Source organism: Schistocerca cancellata, chromosome 5 (genome assembly GCF_023864275.1).
Source record: "Schistocerca cancellata isolate TAMUIC-IGC-003103 chromosome 5, iqSchCanc2.1, whole genome shotgun sequence".
Classification (NCBI taxonomy): domain Eukaryota; kingdom Metazoa; phylum Arthropoda; class Insecta; order Orthoptera; family Acrididae; genus Schistocerca; species Schistocerca cancellata.
In genome coordinates, this window is record NC_064630.1 from 775642723 (window position 1) to 775665435 (window position 22713).

At 48.7% G+C, this 22713-nt stretch overlaps 1 protein-coding gene across 1 annotated transcript in view; it reads left to right on the forward strand.

The window, feature by feature from the left end:
• LOC126188939 (1-phosphatidylinositol 4,5-bisphosphate phosphodiesterase gamma-1-like) overlaps positions 1-22713 on the forward strand; it is a 240376-nt gene that overhangs the window by 17081 nt on the left and 200582 nt on the right. Inside the window, 4 exon segments of the mRNA XM_049930682.1 lie at positions 19178-19316; positions 19402-19564; positions 19657-19860; positions 20284-20399. Of these exon segments, the coding sequence (XP_049786639.1) occupies positions 19178-19316; positions 19402-19564; positions 19657-19860; positions 20284-20399 (622 nt within the window).

Sequence of the window (22713 nt, forward strand, 5' to 3'; positions counted from 1 at the left end):
CACTTCCTGTGCTGACAACGATGCCCATGGACTTCTTTGCACCTGATATCCAGCATGGTAGCCAGTCCGTTGTGGTGGGGCTGCCATGTACCCTGTTGGTTGTAGCCCCCTGACAACACAGGGATTGCTCTGCTGATGCCTGAACCTTTAACTCCCCATGTATGCCAACGAGTAGATGCCCATCACCCTGGGGCATCGGGACTCCCGGCAATGGCCATCCTGCCAGGTGGCCTTTGCTGTGGTTAGGTGGCACCCGGGGGGAGGGCTCCTGGTCGGAGTGGGTGGTATCAGTGTGGATGACATGCCATGAACTGCAATACGTCATCTCTTGCTGGTGGTCTGCTGCCAGCAGTATCTAAGTGGGCAAAGTATAACTTTAATGCTAAGAAATATGACCCAAAGTCATTCCCCTCCATGGCCACACCATGGGAGGAACGCCAGGCTTAAGGATGGCAGTGAAACTTAATTGACCCGGTACCTCATATGTATGAGAGTTGATAGGGAATCTTTCACGTCCATGAAGACTTAGTTTTTTGTGGAGCATTTGGAGGACAAGTTTGGGGAGGTGGGGGGCTTGTCCAAAATGTGCCCTGGGTCAGTTTTGATAAAATCAGCATCCTCTGCCCAGTCACAGGCATTACTCGCTTGTGGCAAGTTGGGGGGTGTTTCTGTTACTATCACACCTCATAAGAGCTTAAATATAGTCTAGGGTATTATATTCCACATGGACCTTCTTTTGCAGTTTGACAATTAGCCGTACGCCAATTTAGAGCAGAGAGGTGTTCATTTCGTCTGGCGTGTCCATCAGGGCCCAAGGGATAACCAGGTTACCACCGGTGCCTTCATCTTGTCCTTTGAGGGTGACACATTGCCCGAGAAGGTCAAGGTGATGGTCTACTGCTGTGACGTCAAGCCATATATCCCTCCCCCGATACAGTGCTTTAAGTGCTGGAAGTTCGGCCATGTCTTCCCACTGTACTTCCAGCCCTACCTGTTGAGATTGTGGATGTCCATAGCATCCCAATAATCCATGTGCCCCACCTCCCATCTGTGTCAACTGCGGAGAACATCGTTCACCTTGATCGTCAGACTGCAGAATTTTACAGAAAGAGAGGAAAATCATAGAATATAAGAACCTGGACCGACTGACCTACACTGAGGCTAAGAGGAATTTTGAGTGCCTACATCCTGTGGCTGTGGCCACCTCATATGCCACCACTACCAGAACAATTGGAGAACAATTGTTGCCCCATCAGTTCCTTGAATTCCTGTATCCTCTCAGAACTGGGAGACACCACCTGCCCCCTTGACAGGAGGGGGGGGGGGGGCACTTCCATCCCTGTTGCTCCTGCACCACCTACTTTGGGAGCAACACCCCTGCCCCCCCCCCCCCCCCCCCCCAACCATTGGGAATTTCAGTCCCCACTTCTGAGTCAGAGAAGCAGAGAAGCGTAAGGCTTCTTCGACTCCTCTCGCTAGGAAGGAGTCCCTTGGGTCACTCCCTTCCCAGGTTTCTGCTACTGGGAAAGATAACACCCGCCAGTAGTTGAAGAGCCCAAAAGCAGCTGGTTGTAGGGCTTCATGCTCATCCTTAGTCTCGGAGACTGATTCAGTGAAGTCCTCCCAGCCAGGAAAACCCAAGGAACAGCACAAGAAATCGAGAAAGAAGACCCATAAGAACAAGGAACTTGCGGTGGCACCCACACCACCGCTACCTACAAGCTCTGCGTCTGAGGATGGGGTGGAGATTCTGGCTTCCGCTGAGGACCTGGATCTCGCCAGACACAATGGATACAGGCTGCTCAGGCAAAAAATCAGTGGCAGCAGATGACCCTGAGATGTAAACTGCCTCATTGAATGTTCCACGCCTTCCCATTCTCACAATGATGCCATCCCCCAGTCGAATTGTGAAGGTTTTTTCCACGGTCTGGCTGAGCTATGGCAACTGTTAAGCTTTACACCTGCTTTCTGCATTGCCCTACAGGAAACATGGTTCCCAGCAATGCGGACCCTTCCCCTCCGCGGGTATAAGGGATATTACAGGAACCGTAGCAACTGTAATCAAGTGTCAGGTGGAGTTTACCTTTGTGTCCTAAACTCAGTCTGTAGTGAAACTGTTCCCCTTCAAGCCCCTCTTGAAGCTGTGGCTCTCAGAATACGGATGACGCAGGAAATAACTGTCTGCAATGTATATCTTCCTCCAGATGGTGCAGTACCCCTGAATGTATTAGCTGCACTGATTGATGAATTCCCTAAACCTTTCCTACTTTTGGGAGATTTCAGCATGGCTCGAGGTAGTTACTCGGCCGTTGATTTATCAGTTTGCAGCCCAGTATCCATCTATCCGCTGGAGAGCACGTGACAACGTGTGTGGTAGGGTCCACGTCCCCATCTTCCTGTCACTGCCCCAGCATCCGTTGACTCTCCCCCATATAGTAATATCGATTTGATGGTTGAGCAGGTGACTACCAAAATTGTTTCTGCCACAGAAAACGTGATCCCACGCTCTTTAGGGTGCCCGCGGCGAAAGATAGTTCCTTGGTGGTTGCCAGAAGTCGCTGAGGCAATTACAAATTGTCGTTGAGCTGTACAGCGACAAAGTGACTCCCTTCCCTAGAGCATCTGATAGCCTTTAAGCAGCCCCGTGCCTGTGTACACCAGTGTATAAAACGACGGAAACAGGAGTGTCGGGAGAGGTACGTGTCGACCTTTGGGTGCCATACATCACCTTACCAAGTCTCGACAAAGATCAGACATCTTTTTGGGTATCAAACCCCAGCAGGTGTCCCTGCCATTACTGTCAGTGGCGTGCTATGTACCGACGCAAACGCGATTGCTGAGCACTTTGCTGAGCACTATGCTTTAGCCTCTGCGTCGGAGAATTACCCCACAGCCATTCGCCCTCTCAAACTTTGGATGGAGAGGAAAGTCCTTTCGTTCGCTACACACCACAGTGATCTGTCAGGGACATATCTGCAGCAGCTCCCACTTACCAAAACATCTCAATGGATACTTGCCATCAACCCCCCCCCCCCCCTTTCCCTCCTTGTATCAAGTATCTGGATGATTTTGTGCTCATATGGCCCTCCTTTGAGAAACATCTGCAGAACTTTTGGCTTCTATTTCAGACTCTGCCGGACATGGGTCTCGTGTGCAATCTGGATAAGTCACTCTTCTTTCAGCACACTGTTGAATACCTTGGGCACATCCTTTCTCATTGTGGGATCCAGCCAATGAACAGTCACGTCGCTGACATTGATGCTCTTCCTTGACCCACTAATCTAAAGGAGCTCCAAGCTTTTCTAGGCAAAACTGTTGATTATCATAAATTCATCTCACAAGAGGCTACTATGCGCATCCTCTTAATCAGTTATTGAAAAAGGCACGCTGTTTGATTGGATGTCTACGTGTGACCAAGCGTTCACAACTTTGAAGGACAGTCTTCATTTAGCCCCTTTCTTCACCACATTGCAACCAGATAAGTAGCTTGTCTTGGTCACTGGAATGCCCCAGTTTGGGATGGGGACTGTGTTGGTCTATTGCAATCTTAACAGTTTGGATCATCCAATAGTGTTTGTCTCAGAGTTGCTCAACACAACACAGAGAAATTATTCCCAAATTGAGAATGCTGTCGCTATTATTTATTCAATCAAGAAATTTCATGTGGTTTCACGTGATTTGAAGTTTGACCTTGCCGTCGACCACAAGCCATTAGTCTCCCTCTCTAGTCCCTCAGTGCACCTAGCAGACAAAATGGTTCCCAGGCTGCATTGGTGGGGCCTGTTCCTCAGCCGTTACCATTATGAGATTTATTTCCATATGACAGCTCAGTACTCCAACAAGGGTATTTTCCCCACATCTTTGTGTAGGTCCTGACCCTGTCTTCAACCAGGAGGAAATCCTTTGTTTTTACCTCAGTGAGAAAGCTCAGCAGGCAGTTGACAGCTTTCCTATCATGAGTTCAAATACTGCTCACGCTATAAGTGCAGATCCTGTTCTCTGCCAGGTGCGGCAACATATCCATTGGGTATGGCTGGAATGACCTGCAGCCTGAACATTGTTTCTGGTCCATAATTATTTTGTACTTCATCCCAGAGTGACTTGTCGATGGTGTAATCTTCTTGATGACGGTACACAACGTGCCGTGGGGGGTCATTATGACTTCCCTCAGGTGGGACACACTATGGCTCTTGGTTCACAGCCACTGGGTGGGGTCAAGGACAAAAATGTGTTCTTGCCACTGAATCTACTGGCCTGACGTCAGCAGGGTAACTGAACATGTAATTGCTGCTTGTCCGAAGTGTGTAGGTCACCAGACTGCTCTGCGGTATTGTTACTCATTGTGGCTGGTGCCCACACAGCCCTGGGAATGTGCCCACTAGGATTTCGCTGGCCCATTCTGGGACACATTTTGGTTGCTCATCATTGGTGCATACTCCAGATTCCCATACATTGTTAATTGCTCCTCTGTGACAGTGAAGTCTAGAGTGTGTACCCTCACCTGCATCTTTACCATTGAAGGTCTTCTCTGTACTGTGGTGACAGAAAACAGGCTGCAGTTCATCTCTCAGATCTCTCAACACTTTCGTGTGCAGAATGGCATCCACCATGTTGGGGCACCTCTGTTTCTCTTGCAGTCCATTCGGAGGCAGAACACCTCTTATGGACCTTCAAGATGCAGATGGAGTACATCTGGACACCCCAGTAGAAGAGGCACTCACGCATTTTGACAGTTCTTACAGGTCAACTCCTTTTGGCAAGAGGAGCCCGGCGCACTAGCCATGCGTAATGCTGCACCAATCCCTCACTTGATTCTTGCACTGCTATCAATGCACTGCACACCAGGGAGTACCACCAGGCCTCACACTTTTGGTCGCTTTGATCTTTGGATTCTAGCAGTCATCCACAGACAGCAAGGTCGGCGTGTCTTCTTGTGCTGTAGACAGGTGACAGGCTGGCATTGCAAACCATGGGTGAAGAAAAGGCTACTGCCACCTCAGTGTGCAGCTCCCGAGCCATCTCTTGGGACACCACCTCTTTCGTTGGTCTAACCTCCTGTGCTGTGATTCCCCTTATTTACTACCTTTTCTGACTCACCTCCTCCCTCTCAAGCAAGATCGTCAGCGGCCAGTGGCAGACGAAGTCCATCAGTGGTCAGAGATGCTGTGCAGCTCACAGGAGACACTTCGGCACATTCCTTCTCCTGCCTCTGACAGCCCGGACCTCCACATAACTCCCATGCCAGCATTGGCACCCCTAGCAACTTGTGTCGCACTGCATTGTGTCTGCCCACAGTGGTCATCATCACACAGGAACTTCTGGCCCTACTCTTCAGATTCCCCCATGGGGTCCACAACTCTTTTTGTGGATACGTGCGTGGCGAGCACGGGGCCCCGAGCTATTACAGCCTTCTTTCTCTCCAGGGGTGCATTTCCTTCCCCTTCCCCTTCCCCTTCCCCTTCCCCTTCCCCTTCCCCTTCCCCTTCCCCTTCCCCCTCCTTTCCCCTCCTTGCTCCTTTCTTGTCGCCCTCTCCTCTCCCTCTCTTGGTGTCCTTGCTTATGTTGGCCCCCGCTATCCTCCTGGTTCTGTTGGTTTTACAATTCGGCTTTGTTGCGTAATCATCTCCTCCTTTTGGCATTCCCTGGCCCCCCTCTGGGGTTTGACCTCCATTACTAAATTTCTCCTCCGTAGTGTGAGCCATTTGGGGAAGAGCACCTTACCTAGTGTCTCCGACGTGCACCCTCCTAGTACATTCCACCTTTTCTTTCACGTCGTCGTCTGATGCTAGGGTGCATAGCCAGCACGGTAGCCAGCCCGTGTGGTGGGGTCGCTATGTACCCTTTTGGTTGAGCCCCCTGAACACACAGGGATCACACTTCTGATACCTGAGCTGTGACCTCCTCGTGCATGCCTTGGAGCGATTGCTCGTCATCCTGGAGCATCGGAACTCCCGGCAATGGCCGCCGTGCCAGACGGCCCTTGCTGTGGCTGGGTGGCACCCGTGAGGAGAGCCCCTGATCAGAGTGGGTGGTATCAGGGCGGACGCTATGCAAATGAAATGCATATGGGTCCAGACTGGAGGTGTACAAATTCACCTTGCAGCCTGCTTGCTCCTAGCTCCTCTGCAACCATTCATGCAGGTCAGCCTGCGGCGACGCAAACACATGAGTGCGCGTGTACTGAGGCATAGTGGGTAATGCGGTCGACACGGGCTCCCGCAAGCCCGGGCTACCTGGGTTCCCGCAGGCCTGCCAAGCTTCACGGGACCCGCTCAGCTTGCTGCGCCTGACAACAGGTTGCGCTGTCAAGCTGCCGTGACTAGAGTAGACAGGTAGTTAGCCCGCAGTTCATTTATCGCAATGGTGGGGGCAGGACAATGAATAGGTCGAACTTTAGTGAGACTGAAAAAAACTGACAACTGGCGAATACATGCTGGTAACGAAACACAGCGCAAGTGCCGCATGGGAAACGTTTTCGTGTGTTTATGAGGCCGCTTCAAATAAATCAGTAGGTGTGTCTCAATGAAAACTATGTAAAAAGCTCTTAAGTATTTGTTCGGGAACCTCGAGTATGTTACGACATGTGTGCAAATTTGACAAGCAGTTCCCTCACTCCGTAAATATCTTGAAAGAGGAAAAAGATTTAGTGGCCGAAAAGTGCGTCGAAATGTGTGCTAAGGACCTGAGACCATTTAGCAGTATAGAGGGAGAAGGATTTCATGGTAACCTGCAAACGATGTCAAAATCTTTTGTAAGGTACTCTATTCCATGCACTGTCCGAAATATTATATAGACAGTGATGTTCCTCTTGATGGTCAAGTGTGCAAAATTTCTTAAAGATCGGAATAAAACTGTAGGTTGGTGTAGAAGTGTGTAAGTAAAGTACCCTCCGCCATGTAACATTCAGAATTTTAAGCAGACAGCGCCCTTCATCCTGCTTTGAATATCAAATGTGCCAAATTTCATCAAGATCGGAATAAAAACGTACAATTTGTCGAATTCCGTTAGGTAAAGTAACCTGTGCCATGCACCCTACGAAATTTTATATAGACTGTTACCTTCCACTTGCTTTCAAGGCATAGTGTGCAAAATTTCATCAAGATTGTATGCAATACAAACACACGGACACAATGAAAATGCACTTACAGTTTTTCTCAAATTTTCCAATTTTTCGGTCGATTTCCCAAAAATTTTATTTCATAAAAACCTTGTCCTGAGAATTACGAAAACAGCAAAAAACAATTGCCGAATTAGTCCAGCCGTTCTCGAGTTTTACGCTTATCAACACATTTGGCAATTCATTTTTATTTACGAGTATATAGATAATAAGCCCGAAATATACGTGTAAAGGAAGAATGTACAAATAAAACCCAATATTTTTTGACCATGTTGGGGTTTGTCTTTTGGTGCTCAGGTAAAAAAAAAAACTTTTAATTAACATTCATAATACGATAATGACGCGTGCAGACTAAACGGCTGCATAGCGTAGCTCAGCAGTAATATGAGAAGGCAAGCAAGTTTCCTGCAGCCTGCCCGGGTTGGGTTCTGCTTGGCTTGGCTGGGAGTGAAGTAGCCTGCCCGTTCTGTTGACAAGGCGCGGCGGCCTGCCCGCCTGGCCACCGGGCAAGCATGGGCGGGTTAAAAGCGGAACATGTACACCACTGGTCCAGACCTCTGGCCGTTCTTCTGCGGCCGTCTCTCTGCGTGGAACTGGTTCTTCAAGTGCTGCTTCTCTTGCCCCTTTGGCCTTCCCTTCCATGGCTACCCCCTGTTCACAGGCCCCTCACTGTGGTGACTGTGGACGTCCACTCCATGAGGGGAGTCCCTGTGTCCCCCCTCCTGTGTGTGGAAATTGTCATGGCAGTCATTCTCCACGTTCACCAGATTGCCCAGTATATAAGAAGGAAAAGAAGATACAGGAGTATAAGTCCCTCGATCGTTTAACCTACACAGAGGCCCTGTGTCCATGATGTCTAGTTACGCTTTGGTTACATCTTCATCCCTTCCTCCCCCTTCCTTACCCCCATCCCAAACCCCTCTCCTCCCCCTTCCCCTGCGGCTCCCACACCTTCTCCTCTGGGCGCTGCTCCCCCTCCCCAGCCGGAGAAGTGTCCCAATCCTTCGGCATCTGCCAGTCAAGGGCGCCTCTCCCGGGGTGCCCCTTCCCGGCACCTACCAGGCCAAAGGTCTGCTGCCGCGCGATCATCGTGAGAGCCGCAGTCTTTCGGCCCCCAGGTCACCCGGTCTCTTTCTGTTCCTGATCTTGCTGCAATTGGCTCCTTTATGCCACACAGCCCTCCTCGGTCTCAGCCTGAAAAGAAGAAGAAACCGGGACAAAGAGCCTCTGGTGTCATCCATCCCCGACTTCACAACCAGATTCTGACCTGTCATTCGTGGATGTCGCCCCCTCCTTGTCGGTGACGGGTGGGGACCCGGCGGTATGACTGGCTTTAGCGTGTTCAGCCCCCATTTAAATCATCGTTCTGTGGTTCTCCAATGGGATTGTAATGGATACTATCATCACCTTCCGGAATTGAAATCCCTTCTTTCGTCTTACTCTGCAGCTTGTGTGGTTCTCCACGAATCTCATTTTACTGATGCTCACTCACCGACCCTCCGTGGGTTCCGTGTTTTCTGTCGAAATCGGGTCGGACCCCTGCGGGCTTCTGGTGGCGTTTGTACGTTGGTCCGTACAGACATTGCTAGCACGTGGATTCCTCTTCAAACTACATTGGAAGCGGTTGCTGTTAGGGTCCACCTAGACTCTGCGGTCACGGTTTGCAATCTTTATCTCCCTCCTGACAGGACTCTTACACCTCCTGCCTTAACTGCCCTTCTTCAGAAACTTCCTCCTCCCTTCCTCCTCCTTGGGGATTTCAATGCTCATCATCCCTTGTGGGGCAGTGCATTTCTATCTAGACGAGGCCTTCTCATAGACCAGTTTATTGCAGACCACGACTTGTGCCTTCTTAATGATGGCTCCCCTACTCATTTCAGTGCTGGTCATGGTACCTTTTCTGCCATTGATCTTTTTCTTTCTTCTCCCTCTCTCCTCCCTTCATTACACTGGTCGCCACATGGTCGCCACACGACGACCTTTGTGATAGCGACCATATCCCGTTGATTATCTCGCTCCCTTCCCGCTCCCCGATAGACAGGTTACCTCGTTGGTCTTTCCAACGCACCGATTGGCCTCTATACACTGCACATGTCGTGTTTTCTCGCTCTTTGTCAGGTTGTATTGATGACGTCCTACGTGACGTGTCTGACGCGATTGTTCGCGCTGCTAGCCTTGCTGTCCCGCGCTCATCTGGACCATTTCGTCGCTGGCAAGTCCCGTGGTGGAGTACGGCCATTGCCATTGCCATCCGTGATCGCCATCGAGCTTTGCATCACTTTAAGAGGCACCCATCTGTAGCCAGCCTTACTACCTTTAAACGCCTCTGCGCTAAAGTCCATTATTTAATCAAACAGAGCAAGCAGATATGTTGGGAACGATTCGTTTCTTCCCTTGGTTCTACTGTCCCTCTGTCACGGGTATGGGCTACACTTCGCTCTCTCCAAGGTTGCCATCGGCAGTCCACCCTCCCAGGCCTTCACCTCCCAGATGGCCTTTGTACGGACCCATTAGTTCTTGCAGAACATCTTGCGACCCATTTTGCAGTGGCATCAGCAACAGCCTCCTATCCAGCTGCTTTCCTTCACCAGAAACAGTGGGCTGAAGCTTCCACCTTATGTTTTACCTCTTGTGAGTCAGAAACTTACAACGAACCTTTTACTGAATGGGAATTTCTTTCTGCTCTATCTTCATCTCATGATACGGCCCCTGGCCCAGATTCCACTCATAACCAACTGCGTCAACATCTCAGTGCTCCACAACGGCAACATCTTCTTCGGGTGTTTAACTGTATCTGGCTCCAGGGTGACTTCCCTTCTCAGTGGAGGGATAGCATTGTGGTTCCTGTCCTTAAGCCTGGTAAGAACCCCCTGTCTGTTGACAGCTATCGGCCAATTAGTTTGACCAATGTTGTTTGTAAGTTACTTGAATGGATGGTAGCCCGTCGGCTCGATTGGATCCTCGACTCTCGGGATCTATTGTCCCCTTACCAGTGTGGCTTTCGAGAGGGACAGTCTCCAATCAATCATTTACTTCGCTTGGAATCCGCAGTTCAGCAGGCTTTTTCCCAGCGCCGCCATTTGGTTGCAGTGTTTTTTGACCTTCGCAAGGCCTATGACACGGCCTGGCACCATCGCATCTTACTTACCCTTCATCAGTGGGGTCTTCGTGGCCCACTCCCGATTTTTATCCGCCAGTTCCTGTTCCATCGGTCATTCAGATTTCGAGTTGGTACTGTTTTTAGTTCTCCACGGACCCCATCCCACAGGGTTCTGTCTTGAGTGTCCTTCTTTTCCTCATTGCTATCGATGGTCTTGTGGCCTCAGTCGGTCCTTTGGTCACCCCTGCCCTGTATGTGGATGATTTCTGCATTTGGGTTAGTTCCTCCTCGATGGCATCTGCAGAACGGCAGCTCCAGGGAGCTATACGGCATGCCTCTGCATGGACTCTCTCACACAGGTTTCAATTCTCTCCTTCAAAATCGCGGGTGGTCCACTTCTGTCGCTGTACTACGATCCACCCTGGTCCAGAGCTCTATCTCGATGCACAAAGATTGCCTGTGGTCCCATAGTTTCGTTTCCTGGGTCTTCTTTTCGACAACAAGCTCCCTTGGCTGCCCCATATCAGACTTCTGAAGGTAGGATGTTTCTGTAAACTCAATGTCCTTTGCTTCCTTGCCCACTCCTCTTGGGATGTGGACCGTTCCCTCCTTCTCCGTCTTTATCGTGCTCTAGTTCTGCCTCGCTTGGACTATGGTTGTCAAGTTTATGGTTCAGCTGCTCCTTCCACACTGCTCATGCTGGATCCAGTCCACCATCGTGGTATCCATTTGGCCACCGGTGCCTTCCCTACTAGCCCTGTTGATAGTCTCCTGGTTGAAGCTGGGATCCCCCCCCTTTCTGTTCGGTGGTCCCAGCTTCTGGTGTCTTATGCACTCGCTATCTGTTCCTCTCCCACTCATCCTTCCTATTCTATCCTGTTCCCAGACCATGGATGTCGCTCACCCGACTCCCGCCCTCGGGCGGGTTTACCGGTTGGGCTCCGCCTTGCGTCTCTTTGCCATGATTTTCAGCTTCCTTCTTTGTCCTGTTTTCCTCGCTCCCTCCCCTCCCCCCTCCCACCCCCCTCCCCCTTCGTTAGTTCCTCGGCCTCAATTTCAGATGGATCTCTGCCGAGGTCCAAAAGATTCCATCCCCCCCGATGGTGTTCCATTCCTTTTTCCGCCAAATTTTATGGGAGGTTCAGGTTGCTGTTGTTTTTTACACTGATGGCTCTAAATCTGCTGATCATGTGGGGTATGCCTTCACGTCCTCTGCCGGAACGGAAAATCATCTGCTGCCACCTACATGTGGGGTGTATACTGTGGAATTGATGGCAATTTCCCAGGCCCTTACCTTTATTAAACAGTCCCAAGACAACTGCGTTTTGTTATGTACGGACTCGATGAGTGGCGTTCTTGCTATTGACCCGTGTTTTTCGTGCCTTCCCTTGGTCTCTGCCATCCATGACCATCTCCCTGATATTCACCGTGCTGCTTGTTCCATTGACTTCCTTTGGGTCCCCGGACATGTGGGTATCCCGGGTAATGAGCTCGCTGATCGTTTGGCTGGGGGAGCAGTCACTTACCCCCTGTTTTCTGTAACCCCTCCTGCAGTGGATTTACGACTTCACATCAAATCCCACTTCGCACAGTCGTGGGCCAATTCTTGGGAGGCTACTCCCCTGTCTAATAAACTTTGTGCGATTAAGGTGATACCAGGCCCGTGGCGTTCTTCCTTTCACCTCTCCCGACCCCCCCCCCCTGCGGGTCCGGGGATTAGAATAGGCCCGAGGTATTCCTGCCTGTCGTAAGAGGCGACTAAAAGGAGTCCATCCCCCTCACGGGGGTAGTTAGCGCCTGCATCCGGAGACGGACGGTTCCACGACCTATAATCGTGGTCCTTCTGGTTTTTCACTTCTCGTTTCTTCCTTCCTTTTGTTGGTTCCTTTCTTTGCTCTTCTCCACCTCACTGTCTTCCTTACTCTTTCCCTTGACTTCTCCTTGCCTTCTCATTGCCTTTTTCTCCTTGCCTTCTCATTGCCTTTTTCTCCTTGCCTTCTCATTGCCTTTTTCTCCTTGCCTTCTCATTGCCTTTTTCTCCTTGCCTTTTTCTCCTTGCCTTCTTCTCCTTGCCTTCTCATTGCCTTCTTCTCCTTGCCTTCTCTGGTCTCCGCCTTGGCGTTTGAGACAGTCTGTCCTCTTTCTCCCTCTCTCTTCTTTTTCCTCTACTTCCTTCCTCCCTGTGCGTGCCTGAAGGCCGACCCACGCGTTCGCACGCGTAGCCGGTGACGGGGTAACGCGTAAGTCCCCGCCCTGGGTAGACATGTAAGGCACGCGCGTACCCCCTGGTAAAGGCCAGGCCCGGGGAGGGGTGATTGCCTGAGCTGATACCTTCTGACCATGCCGATTGGTCCCTCCGTCTGTTTCTCGGGAGGTGTGACCTGAGGTGTAAACATTCACCTAAGGCGGGAGTGCCCTCTGAGAGGGTCCCCACAAGGAAGGAGCGCGCCATCGGAGACGCTGGCAATCATGGGGGATTCCTCCGCAATGGATTCTACTCCATCTCTCTCGACTTCGACCCAAAAACGGAAACGTGACCAGCCAACAGTGACAAAAGTACTACCGCCTGCCCCACAGTTCCTCGTAGTTTCTCGATCTGAGGACGGAAAGGATTTTTCCTCTGTCAACCCTTTCGTTATTCAGAAGGGCGTAGATGCCATAGCCGGATCTGTCAAATCTTGTACCAGGTTGCGTAACGGCACCTTATTACTAGAAACTGAGAGTGCCTTTCAGGCACAAAAACTGCTTCGGGCCACCCTCCTGTACAAGTTCCCTGTCCGGGTGGAGGCCCACCGAACTTTGAATTCGTCTCGTGGTGTAGTCTATACTAGCTCCCTCGACGGATTGACTGACGAGGAGCTTCAATCTTTCCTCGCTGAGCAGGGCGTGACGGCTGTCCATCGGGTCATGAAAAAGGTCAACAATGACCTTGTACCGACCCGGACACTTTTCTTGACCTTTGATAGTGTTAAGCTGCCATCGCGCATCAAGGCGGGCTACGAGGTTATTTCTGTTCGCCCCTATGTCCCGACACCTACGCGCTGCTACCAGTGTCAGCGTTTCAATCACACGCGACATTCTTGTTCCAATGCGGCTAAATGTGTCACTTGTGGCAGGGATGCCCATGAGGGTGACTGTCCACCTCCGTCTCCTCGTTGTGTGAACTGTCAGGGTGACCATGCCGCATCCTCCTGCGACTGTCCTGTCTATAAGGAAGAACGCTGTATCCAAGAAATTCGGGTCAAAGAGAAAGTGTCCATCTCGGCTGCTCGCAAGCTATTCGCTAGTAGGAAGCCCACGCTGCTCCCAGCGGGGAAATACAGTACTGTCCTCGCCTCTCCTCGGACTATCCGGGAGGCAGCAACCGAGACATGCGATCTGACCTTCAGCACCACGGTCGTCCGTTCGGCCAGTGCTAAGATCGCGCGGTCGACGTCTCCTCTTCCTCCCATCACCCCACAGACACCAGCCCCTTCCTCAGCTTCTGCTAAGTCGAAGACCCCGAAGTCAGATGCACGGGCCTTCAAGAAGGAACCATCCCGTGCAGACTTCCTCCGTCCCTCGACCTCCCAGCCTTCGACCGGTACTTCCACCAAACGTCCTTCCAAAAAGGCGCATAGGAAGCACAGTTCTCCTTCTCCGCCACGGCGCATTTCTTCTCCTGCGCCACCCAGCGGTTGCCGCCCCAGGCCGTCATCCGTTTCGCCTGGCCGCACCGCTGGTAGCCGTACATTGGCCGTTCACCGGCGGAGGAAGCTCCCCCTCCCGGCCATCCTCCCGATATGGCCGATGACCCTATAGACCCCATGGACGATTACTGTCCGCCTACCGATAGCGGCGGCAGTGCTCGCTCGAAGCCAGGCCCTAAGCGGCCTTCGAGGTGACCCCTTCTCTCATCTTCCTTTTCTTACGATGGCACTTATTCACTGGAATATTCGCAGCATTCGCTCCAACCGCTTGCATCGTCCGCTCGTCGTAGCCCTCCAGGAAACGAAGCTACGCCCATGCGATCAAATTGCCTTGGCACACTACACCTCTGTGCGTTTTGACCTACCCCCTGTGGTAGGTATCCCAGCTCATGGAGGGGTTATGTTGCTGGTCCGGGATGATATTTACTACGATCCCATCACGTTGCACACCGGCCTGCAGGCAGTTGCCATCCGCATTACTCTCCCCACTTTTACGTTTTCCTTTTGTACTGTTTACACTCCATCGTCATCTGCCGTTACCAGGGCAGACATGATGCAACTTATTGCTCAGCTACCTGCACCAGTTTTGTTAACTGGAGACTTCAATGCCCACCATCCCCTTTGGGGCTCTCCAGCATCCTGCCCGAGGGGCTCCTTGTTAGCAGACCTTTTCAACCAGCTCAATCTTGTCTGCCTCAATACTGGCGCCCCTACTTTTCTTTCGGACACATCTCACACCTATTCCCATTTAGACCTCTCTATATGTACTCCCCAACTTGCACGCCGGTTTGAGTGGTATGCACTTGCTGATACATATTCGAGCGACCACTTCCCGTGTGTTATCCATCTCCTGCAGCATACTCCCTCTCCGTGCTCCTCTAGTTGGACCATCTCCAAGGCAGACTGGGAGCTCTTTTCTTCCAGGGCGACCTTTCAGGATCAAACCTTCACAAGCTGCGATCGTCAGGTCGCACACCTCACGGAAGTCATTCTCGCTGCTGCTGAATATTCCATCCCTCACCCTACTTCGTCTCCACGTCGCGTACCGGTCCCCTGGTGGACCGCAGCATGTAGAGACGCTTTACGTGCTCGTCGACATGCTTTACGCACCTTTAAACGCCACCCTACAGTGGCGAATTGTATTAATTATAAACGATTACATGCTCAGTGTCGTCGTATTATTAACGAAAGCAAGAAAGCCAGCTGGGCTGCTTTCACAAGCACCTTCAACAGTTTTACTCCTTCTTCTGTTGTCTGGGGTAGCCTGCGCCGGCTATCTGGCACTAAGGTCCACTCCCCAGTTTCTGGCTTGAAGGTCGCGAATGAAGTCCTTGTGGCCCCTGAGGCTGTCTCCAATGCCTTCGGCCGCTTTTTCGCAGAAGTTTCGAGCTCCGCTCATTACCACCCTGCCTTCCTCCCCCCGCAAACAGGCAGAGGAGGCTAGGCCACCTGACTTCCGCTCCTCGAATTGTGAAAGTTATAATGCCCCATTCACCATGCGGGAACTCGAAACCGCACTTGGCTGATCACGGTCCTCTGCTCCAGGGCCTGATTCTATTCATATTCAGATGCTGAAGAACCTTTCTCCTGCGGGTAAAGGTTTTCTTCTTCGTACATACAATCGCATCTGGATTGAGGGACATGTTCCCGCATGCTGGCGTGAGTCTATTGTTGTCCCGATTCCTAAGCCGGGGAAGGACAAGCACTTGCCTTCCAGTTATCGACCTATCTCGCTTACCAGCTGTGTCTGTAAAGTGATGGAGCGAATGGTTAACTCTCGATTGGTTTGGCTGCTCGAGTCTCGACGGCTACTTACCAATGTACAATGTGGATTTCGTAGGCGCCGCTCTGCTGTTGACCATCTGGTTACCTTGTCGACCTTCATTATGAATAACTTCTTGCGGAAGCGCCCGACCGCAGCTGTGTTCTTTGATTTGGAGAAGGCTTACGACACCTGTTGGAGGGCGGGCATTCTCCGCACCATGCATACATGGGGCCTTCGCGGTCGCCTCCCTCTTTTTATTCGTTCCTTTTTAATGGATCGACAGTTCAGGGTACGTGTGGGTTCTGTCCTGTCCGACACCTTTCGCCAGGAGAATGGGGTGCCACAGGGCTCAGTTTTGAGCGTCGCTCTCTTTGCCATCGCGATCAATCCAATAATGGATTGCCTCCCAGCTGATGTATCAGGCTCCCTTTTTGTGGACGATTTTACAATCTATTGCAGCGCGCAGTGTACACGTGTCCTGGAGCGCTGTCTTCAGCGTTCTCTTGACCGTCTTTACTCCTGGAGTGTCGCCAATGGCTTCTGTTTTTCTGCCGAGAAGACGGTCTGTATTAACTTCTGGCGCTACAAAGAGTTTCTCCCACCGTCCTTACGACTCGGTCCCGTTGCTCTCCCAATCGTGGAGACAACCAAATTTTTAGGCCTTACCTTTGACAGGAAACTTAGCTGGTCTCCACATGTGTCATATTTGGCCGCCCGTTGTACCCGTTCTTTAAATGTCCTCCGTGTTCTCAGTGGTATGTCGTGGGGAGCGGATCGAACCGTCCTACTTCGTCTATATCGGTCGATCGTCCGCTCCAAGCTGGATTATGGGAGCTTCGTATACTCCTCTGCACGGCCATCCATCTTACGCCGCCTCAACTCCATACAACATCGGGGTTTACGACTTGCGATCGGAGCATTTTATACCAGTCCCGTAGAGAGTCTTCATGCTGACGCTGGCGAATTGCCACTCACCTACCGGCGCGATATACTGCTTTGTCGGTATGCCTGTCGGCTACTGTCAAAGCCCGACCATCCGTCTTATCGTTCCTTTTTTGACGACTCTCTTGACAGTCAATACGGGTTGTATGTCTCTGCCCTGCTACCCCCTGGAGTTCGCTTTCGTCGCCTCCTTCAACACCTTAATTTTTCACTCCCTGCAACCTTTCGAGTGGGCGAGAGCCGCACGCCGCCTTGGCTCCAGGCTCAGGTCCGCGTTCACCTTGACCTCAGCTCGCTCCCAAAAGAGGTCACCCCCGGTTCGGTCTACCACTCCCGTTTTTTGGAACTTCGTTCGAAGTTCATCAACATGACTTTCATTTATACAGATGGCTCTAAGACCAATGACGGGGTCGGGTGTTCCTTTATTGTCGGGGCACAAAGTTTCAAATACCGGCTCCATGGCCATTGTTCGGTCTTCACAGCTGAGCTCTTTGCCCTCTACCAGGCTGTTCTTTACATCTGCCGCCACCGACATTCTGCTTATGTCATCTGCTCAGATTCCCTGAGCGCCATCCAGAGCCTCAGTGATCCGTACCCGGTTCACCCTTTCGTACACCGGATCCAACGCTCTCTTCAGCAGCTGGTGGACGTCGGTTCTCCGGTTAGCTTTATGTGGGTTCCTGGCCATGTCGGTATCCCTGGGAACGAAGCTGCAGATGCTGCGGCCAAGGCTGCGGTCCTCCAGCCTCGGACAGCTTCTTGTTGTGTCCCTTCGTCCGATTTTAGCAGGGTCATTTGTCGGCGCATTGTGTCGCTGTGGCATGCCGATTGGGCTGCACTTACCGACAACAAGCTTCGGGCCTTAAAACCTCTCCCCGTGGCTTGGACGTCCTCCTCACGCCCTTCTCGGCGGGAGGAGGTCGTTTTAGCCCGGTTAAGAATTGGACACTGCCGGTTCAGCCATCGCCATCTGCTGACGGCTGCGCCGGCGCCGTTCTGCCCATGTGGGCACTTGCTGACGGTTAGACACATTTTAATGTCCTGTCCAGATCTTAACAAACTGCGCCTCGATCTTAACCTGCCTAATACTTTCGATGCCATTTTAGCGGATGACCCACGAGCAGCTGCTCGTGTTCTTTGTTTTATCAATTTGACAAACCTCGCTAAGGACATTTGATGATGTTGTTTTTTAATCCTATGCCTGTCAGTCTGTCTTTTATCGTGTTTTCCCTTTTAGTTGTTGTTGTCAACTTGTGCCTCGCGGTGCATTCTTAGAGTAGTCAGGGCGCTAATGACCATTGAAGTTATGCGCCCTAAAACCACAAAAAAAAAAAAAAAAAAAAAAAAAAGAAACCTCTCCCGAAAGGACTCGACCACACTGTGTCATCTCCGCATTGGCCGTACGAGGCTGACCCATGGTTTTCTTTTGCGTGATGAGCCACCCCCACTTTGTGGTTGTGGAGCCTTCCAGTCAGTCGCCCACATTTTGGTTGACTGCCCTCTTCTTTTGGCTCTGCGTGCTAAGTACAGACTCCCCCACACTTTACCTTTGATGTTGGCTGACGATTCCCGGATGGTCTCTTTGGTTCTCGGTTTCCTCCGGGAAAGTGGTTTTTATTCTCAGTTTTAAGGTTTTTAATTTCTCTCTGGTGTTGGGGTAGGGCGGTGAGTGTTTGGGTGTCTCCCACTGTAAGCAGTGTTTGGAGATTCCCGACTCACCTCCCTGACCGAGATCCTCTTTTCTTCCCCTTTTAATCTGTTTTTACCCCTTTTTTTTAAGGATTGGTTAGTCTCCTTTTCCCATACGTACTTCTCCATTCTAGCGGTTGCACCTTTTAAGTCACAGATGGTCTTGCCTATACTGCTTCAGCATAGCGTTGGATTCATTCTCTTGCTGACTTCCCTCATTTTGTTTTTACTATTGACAACATGACTGCCCTTTTACGTTTTTGGCCTTTTCCCTTTTATTGTTCTGACTTTCCTGAGATGTCACATTAGCGGAATGGACTAAATTTGAAACAAGGGACTGGTGACCTTGCTGTTTGGTCCCTTAAACCCCAAACAACCAACCTACTCTCCAGATTGAGAGATGGCGCCATAAAGAATTATATAAAATCGAAAGTGATAGAGAAATGTAAGTATTTACAGACTGCAATGATTGAAAGTAAATGAGCTATTGAAAAGATGGTAGATGGTTTTTATTTTTAAGTTTTCCACATATTAATATTGCTTCAGTAATACAGTTTTTAGTTTGTAATTCTTAATTTTACACAGCCGGCCATGGTGGCCGAGCGGTACTAGGTGCTTCAGTCCGGAACCGCTTTGCTGCTATGGTCATAGGTTTGAATCCTGCCTCGGGCATGGATGTGTGTGATGTCCTTAGGTTAGTTAGGTTTAAGTAGTTCTAAGTCTAGGGGACTGACGACCTTAGATGTTAAGTCCCATAGTGCTTAGTGCCATTTGAACTAATCTTAATTTTACATTTTACAAGACACATCTCTGAATGATGTTTGGGACCCAGAATAAATGGTTCCACTAATTAATACATCTCAATGTCTTGGTAGCTTTTTCAGAATCGGAGTGCACTTTGTGGATAAGAGGCCTTGACTACTTGGTTAACGATACAATAAGATCACCCTACCCACTCCAGGTTGAGAGATGGCTCCGTAAAGAATTCTATAAAATGGAAAGTGGTAGAGAAACGTAAGTATTTACAGACCTGCAGTGACTGAAAGTTCCCAGTGGTTATTGAAGCTTAATAAAGTAACTTTTTCTTTTTGTATTTTAGTGTCACACTGAAAGACCTGAAGGCATTCCTTCCTCGTGTCAACTGCAAAATTCCAACAAATAAACTTCGTGATGTCTTTCAGGAAGTCGATACAAGGAAACGAATGGAACTAGGATTTGATGATTTTGCTACTCTTTACCAAAAGCTTATGTTTGATAACAATGTAAGACAATTTAGGCCTGTAAAATCAATATTTGTTTACCACAGTTTCAACACAGAACAACTGATTAAGTATATTTCCATTATTTATTCCAGATGTATAGTGAAAGTTTTAGTAAGTTATTCTCTGATTACTCTGAAAATGGTAAAACAGTAACATTGCAAGAATTTCAAAGTTTTCTTAGTCAAGAGCAGAGAGACCCAATGGGAGATGATGAAAGAGAAGTTTCTTCCTTTATGAGAAATTATTTGCAAGATTCACAGCGAAATGTCCAGGAGCCATACTTCACAATCTTTGAGGTATGGGTCAATAGATACTGATGTTGGTGAATTCACTTTTAATCAAAATATACTAAGTCATTGAGACGTTATATTTTGTCATATGCTATTACATTACGTAGCGTATGAGAAAATATATTGTGGTACGATGTACAATATATAAATAGTTAACGATCGCAATATATTCTAGACCAACTGCAAATGGTTTTTTTGCTCTATTAGTTTTTGCTGTCTTCCTTACTAACATTTCTGTTAGCTATTGGTAAACACATGCCAAGGAATTGACTGCTTTTCTTTTTCTTCTTTGAAACTATCAGCAGTTACCAAAGATGATGATGATGATGATGATGATTCATTTTATTTATTTATGTGTGTTTTATTTTTTGTTTGAGAAACTTTGTGATGAGTGAATGAAGTGCTTATTTGTGATGATATTGTTTTCAGTTTATGGATTTTCTTTTCTCGAAGCAAAATGAAATTTGGGATGAACGATACGATAAAGTCTACCAAGACATGACGAAACCGTTGTCACACTATTGGATTGCCTCATCACACAATACGTAAGTAAACATCACACAGTAATAAAATACATCTACAAAACTAGTATTTTAAACCAGAGCAAATAATTATGAAAGGCTTGCGCTTCGTTACCCACAAAATTACAGACCACTGTCCTTAACATCAGTTTGCTGCAGAATTTGTAATATTGCTCATTTTTGCCTCAGAAACATTAGTATACGCTCAATAGTAAATGCCTGATGGCCTGAAGTTATCAAACAGTTGCAGTGTAAAAGAAATGAACCATCGCTTAGCAGCAACATAATCTATTATTCTTTATCTTTGCGCTCCTGAGTGGCGGCTGTCAATCTCTATGTACACATATCGATTAATGATTGAAAAAGAATTCTGTTTTTTTCAAGACAGATGAGGAATAGAGCGCTTCAGCTTTTACTGTTTCTATTCCATGAAAGGTGGACGCGGACTTGCTGCGTTCTGCAATCTGTATTTTATAATTTGTACAAAATAGTCTGTAAATGTGCTAATTGTCTTCTCAATCAGAAAACATATAGTTTTATGTAATTAATTACAAGCAGGCACCATCAAGAGGACGTTAATCTCAAGTATTGTCCCAAAAGTGTAACAACAAGTTTACTGTTACCAGTCACCGTTTTATTTATTTCCACGACATGTTTCAAAGGTTTAAACCTCCATCATTGAGTGGATTTACATTAGTTAGTATGACATTTGTGTGTGTGTGTGTGTGTGTGTGTCTGTGTTGTGTTGTGTTGTGTTGTGATTTTTTGGGCGAACTTGTGGCACTGTCTCCAGTGGTCAAAGGTTCCTTTCACTGTCTTAACACATCACATGTATACTGTCACATTTGTAAACAAATGTTTTGTTTACAAATGTGCCAGTATACATGTGATGTGTTAAGACAGTGAAAGGAACCTTTGACCACTGGAGACAGTGCCACAAGTTCGCCCAAAAAATCACAACACAACACACACACAGGAGTGAAATACCTGACATACCTGACATTTGTCAGGTATGTCAGGCGCGCGCGTGCCCACACACACACAAATGTCATACTAATTAATGTAAATCCACTCAATGATGGAGGTTTAAACCTTTGAAACACGTCGTGGAAATAAATAAAATGGCGACTGGTAACAGTAAACTTGTTTCATTTAATGTCAATAACAGTCACGGTAAAGCCTCACCTAAAATGTTCGCATTTTAAAAAAGAGTGTTTTATATATGAGCTGTACTTATTTAGACAAATTATCCTTAAGTATTTTCATCTCCTCGTTACTTAAATGTTAATCATTTTGTATCAGTTTATCTCCAGAAATTACAATCATGCTGATAGACTGAACGCAGCATTGAGCAGGAGGAACATTATTGTTATCCTATCATTTCTGAAACAATCCTTTTGAATTGTGTAGTGTTGATTACTTTTAAAGTCAGTAAATATTTTGATCCCTTAGTGTCGATCCGGGTATGACTTCATTGCGGTCATGAAAACGTGCGGAAATGATAATGTTGCTTCCTACTGATCTCAAATAAATTAATCTGCTGCTCTTTGTCCAAAGAATGTCAGGTATTTAATGACTTGTTACTATAAGATAATTCAATCTATCTCTGGTTCTGTTGCCATGTTACACACAAAACAACATTATATCTTCGTCACTTGGCGAAACTCAGCTGCCCTTTTCTCAAATGATATGATGTGAACCATGGCTGAAAGGCAACAGGCAGATTCAATTTTCTTAAATTTCTGAAAAGCATTTGACATGGTGTCCCACTGAGAACTGTTAATGAAGGTACGAGCATATGGAATATGTTCCCACATATGTGATGGCTTGAAGATTTTCTTAAGCAACAGAACCCACTATGTTGTCCTTGACAGAGAGTGTTCATAAAAGACAGGCGTATCATCAGGAATCTGATAAGCACATTTCATGAACTGTCTGTGGCTGAAAGAGATCCTACCCCAGCTGCTGTCATTTACCCTGTTTCAGAGGAAGCTTTGGGCTACTGGGCCCAAGAATTCATAGAGGGTGGGATTATTTTTTTTGTTGAGAGCTCCAATATTAGGCTTTTGATGGAGCCCGTTGGGATATGGCTACCAAGGAGTGGAAGAAATCCAGTGTTAACTCTATGTGCATACTGGGAGGGAATTTGGGAAGGGGGGGGGGGGGGGGGAGACATCGGTCAGCCAAGATGTGGAATGTGTTCTTTAGGATGCCATGAAGATCACAGGTTACCAATAGTGTGTTGCTTCAGGCCAGAAAAGATTCTACAGGTTTTTGGCAGCTATCCCAAGTGGTTAAGATAGCTGGTCTTGGTTGCAAGACGAAGATGGAGCTTACC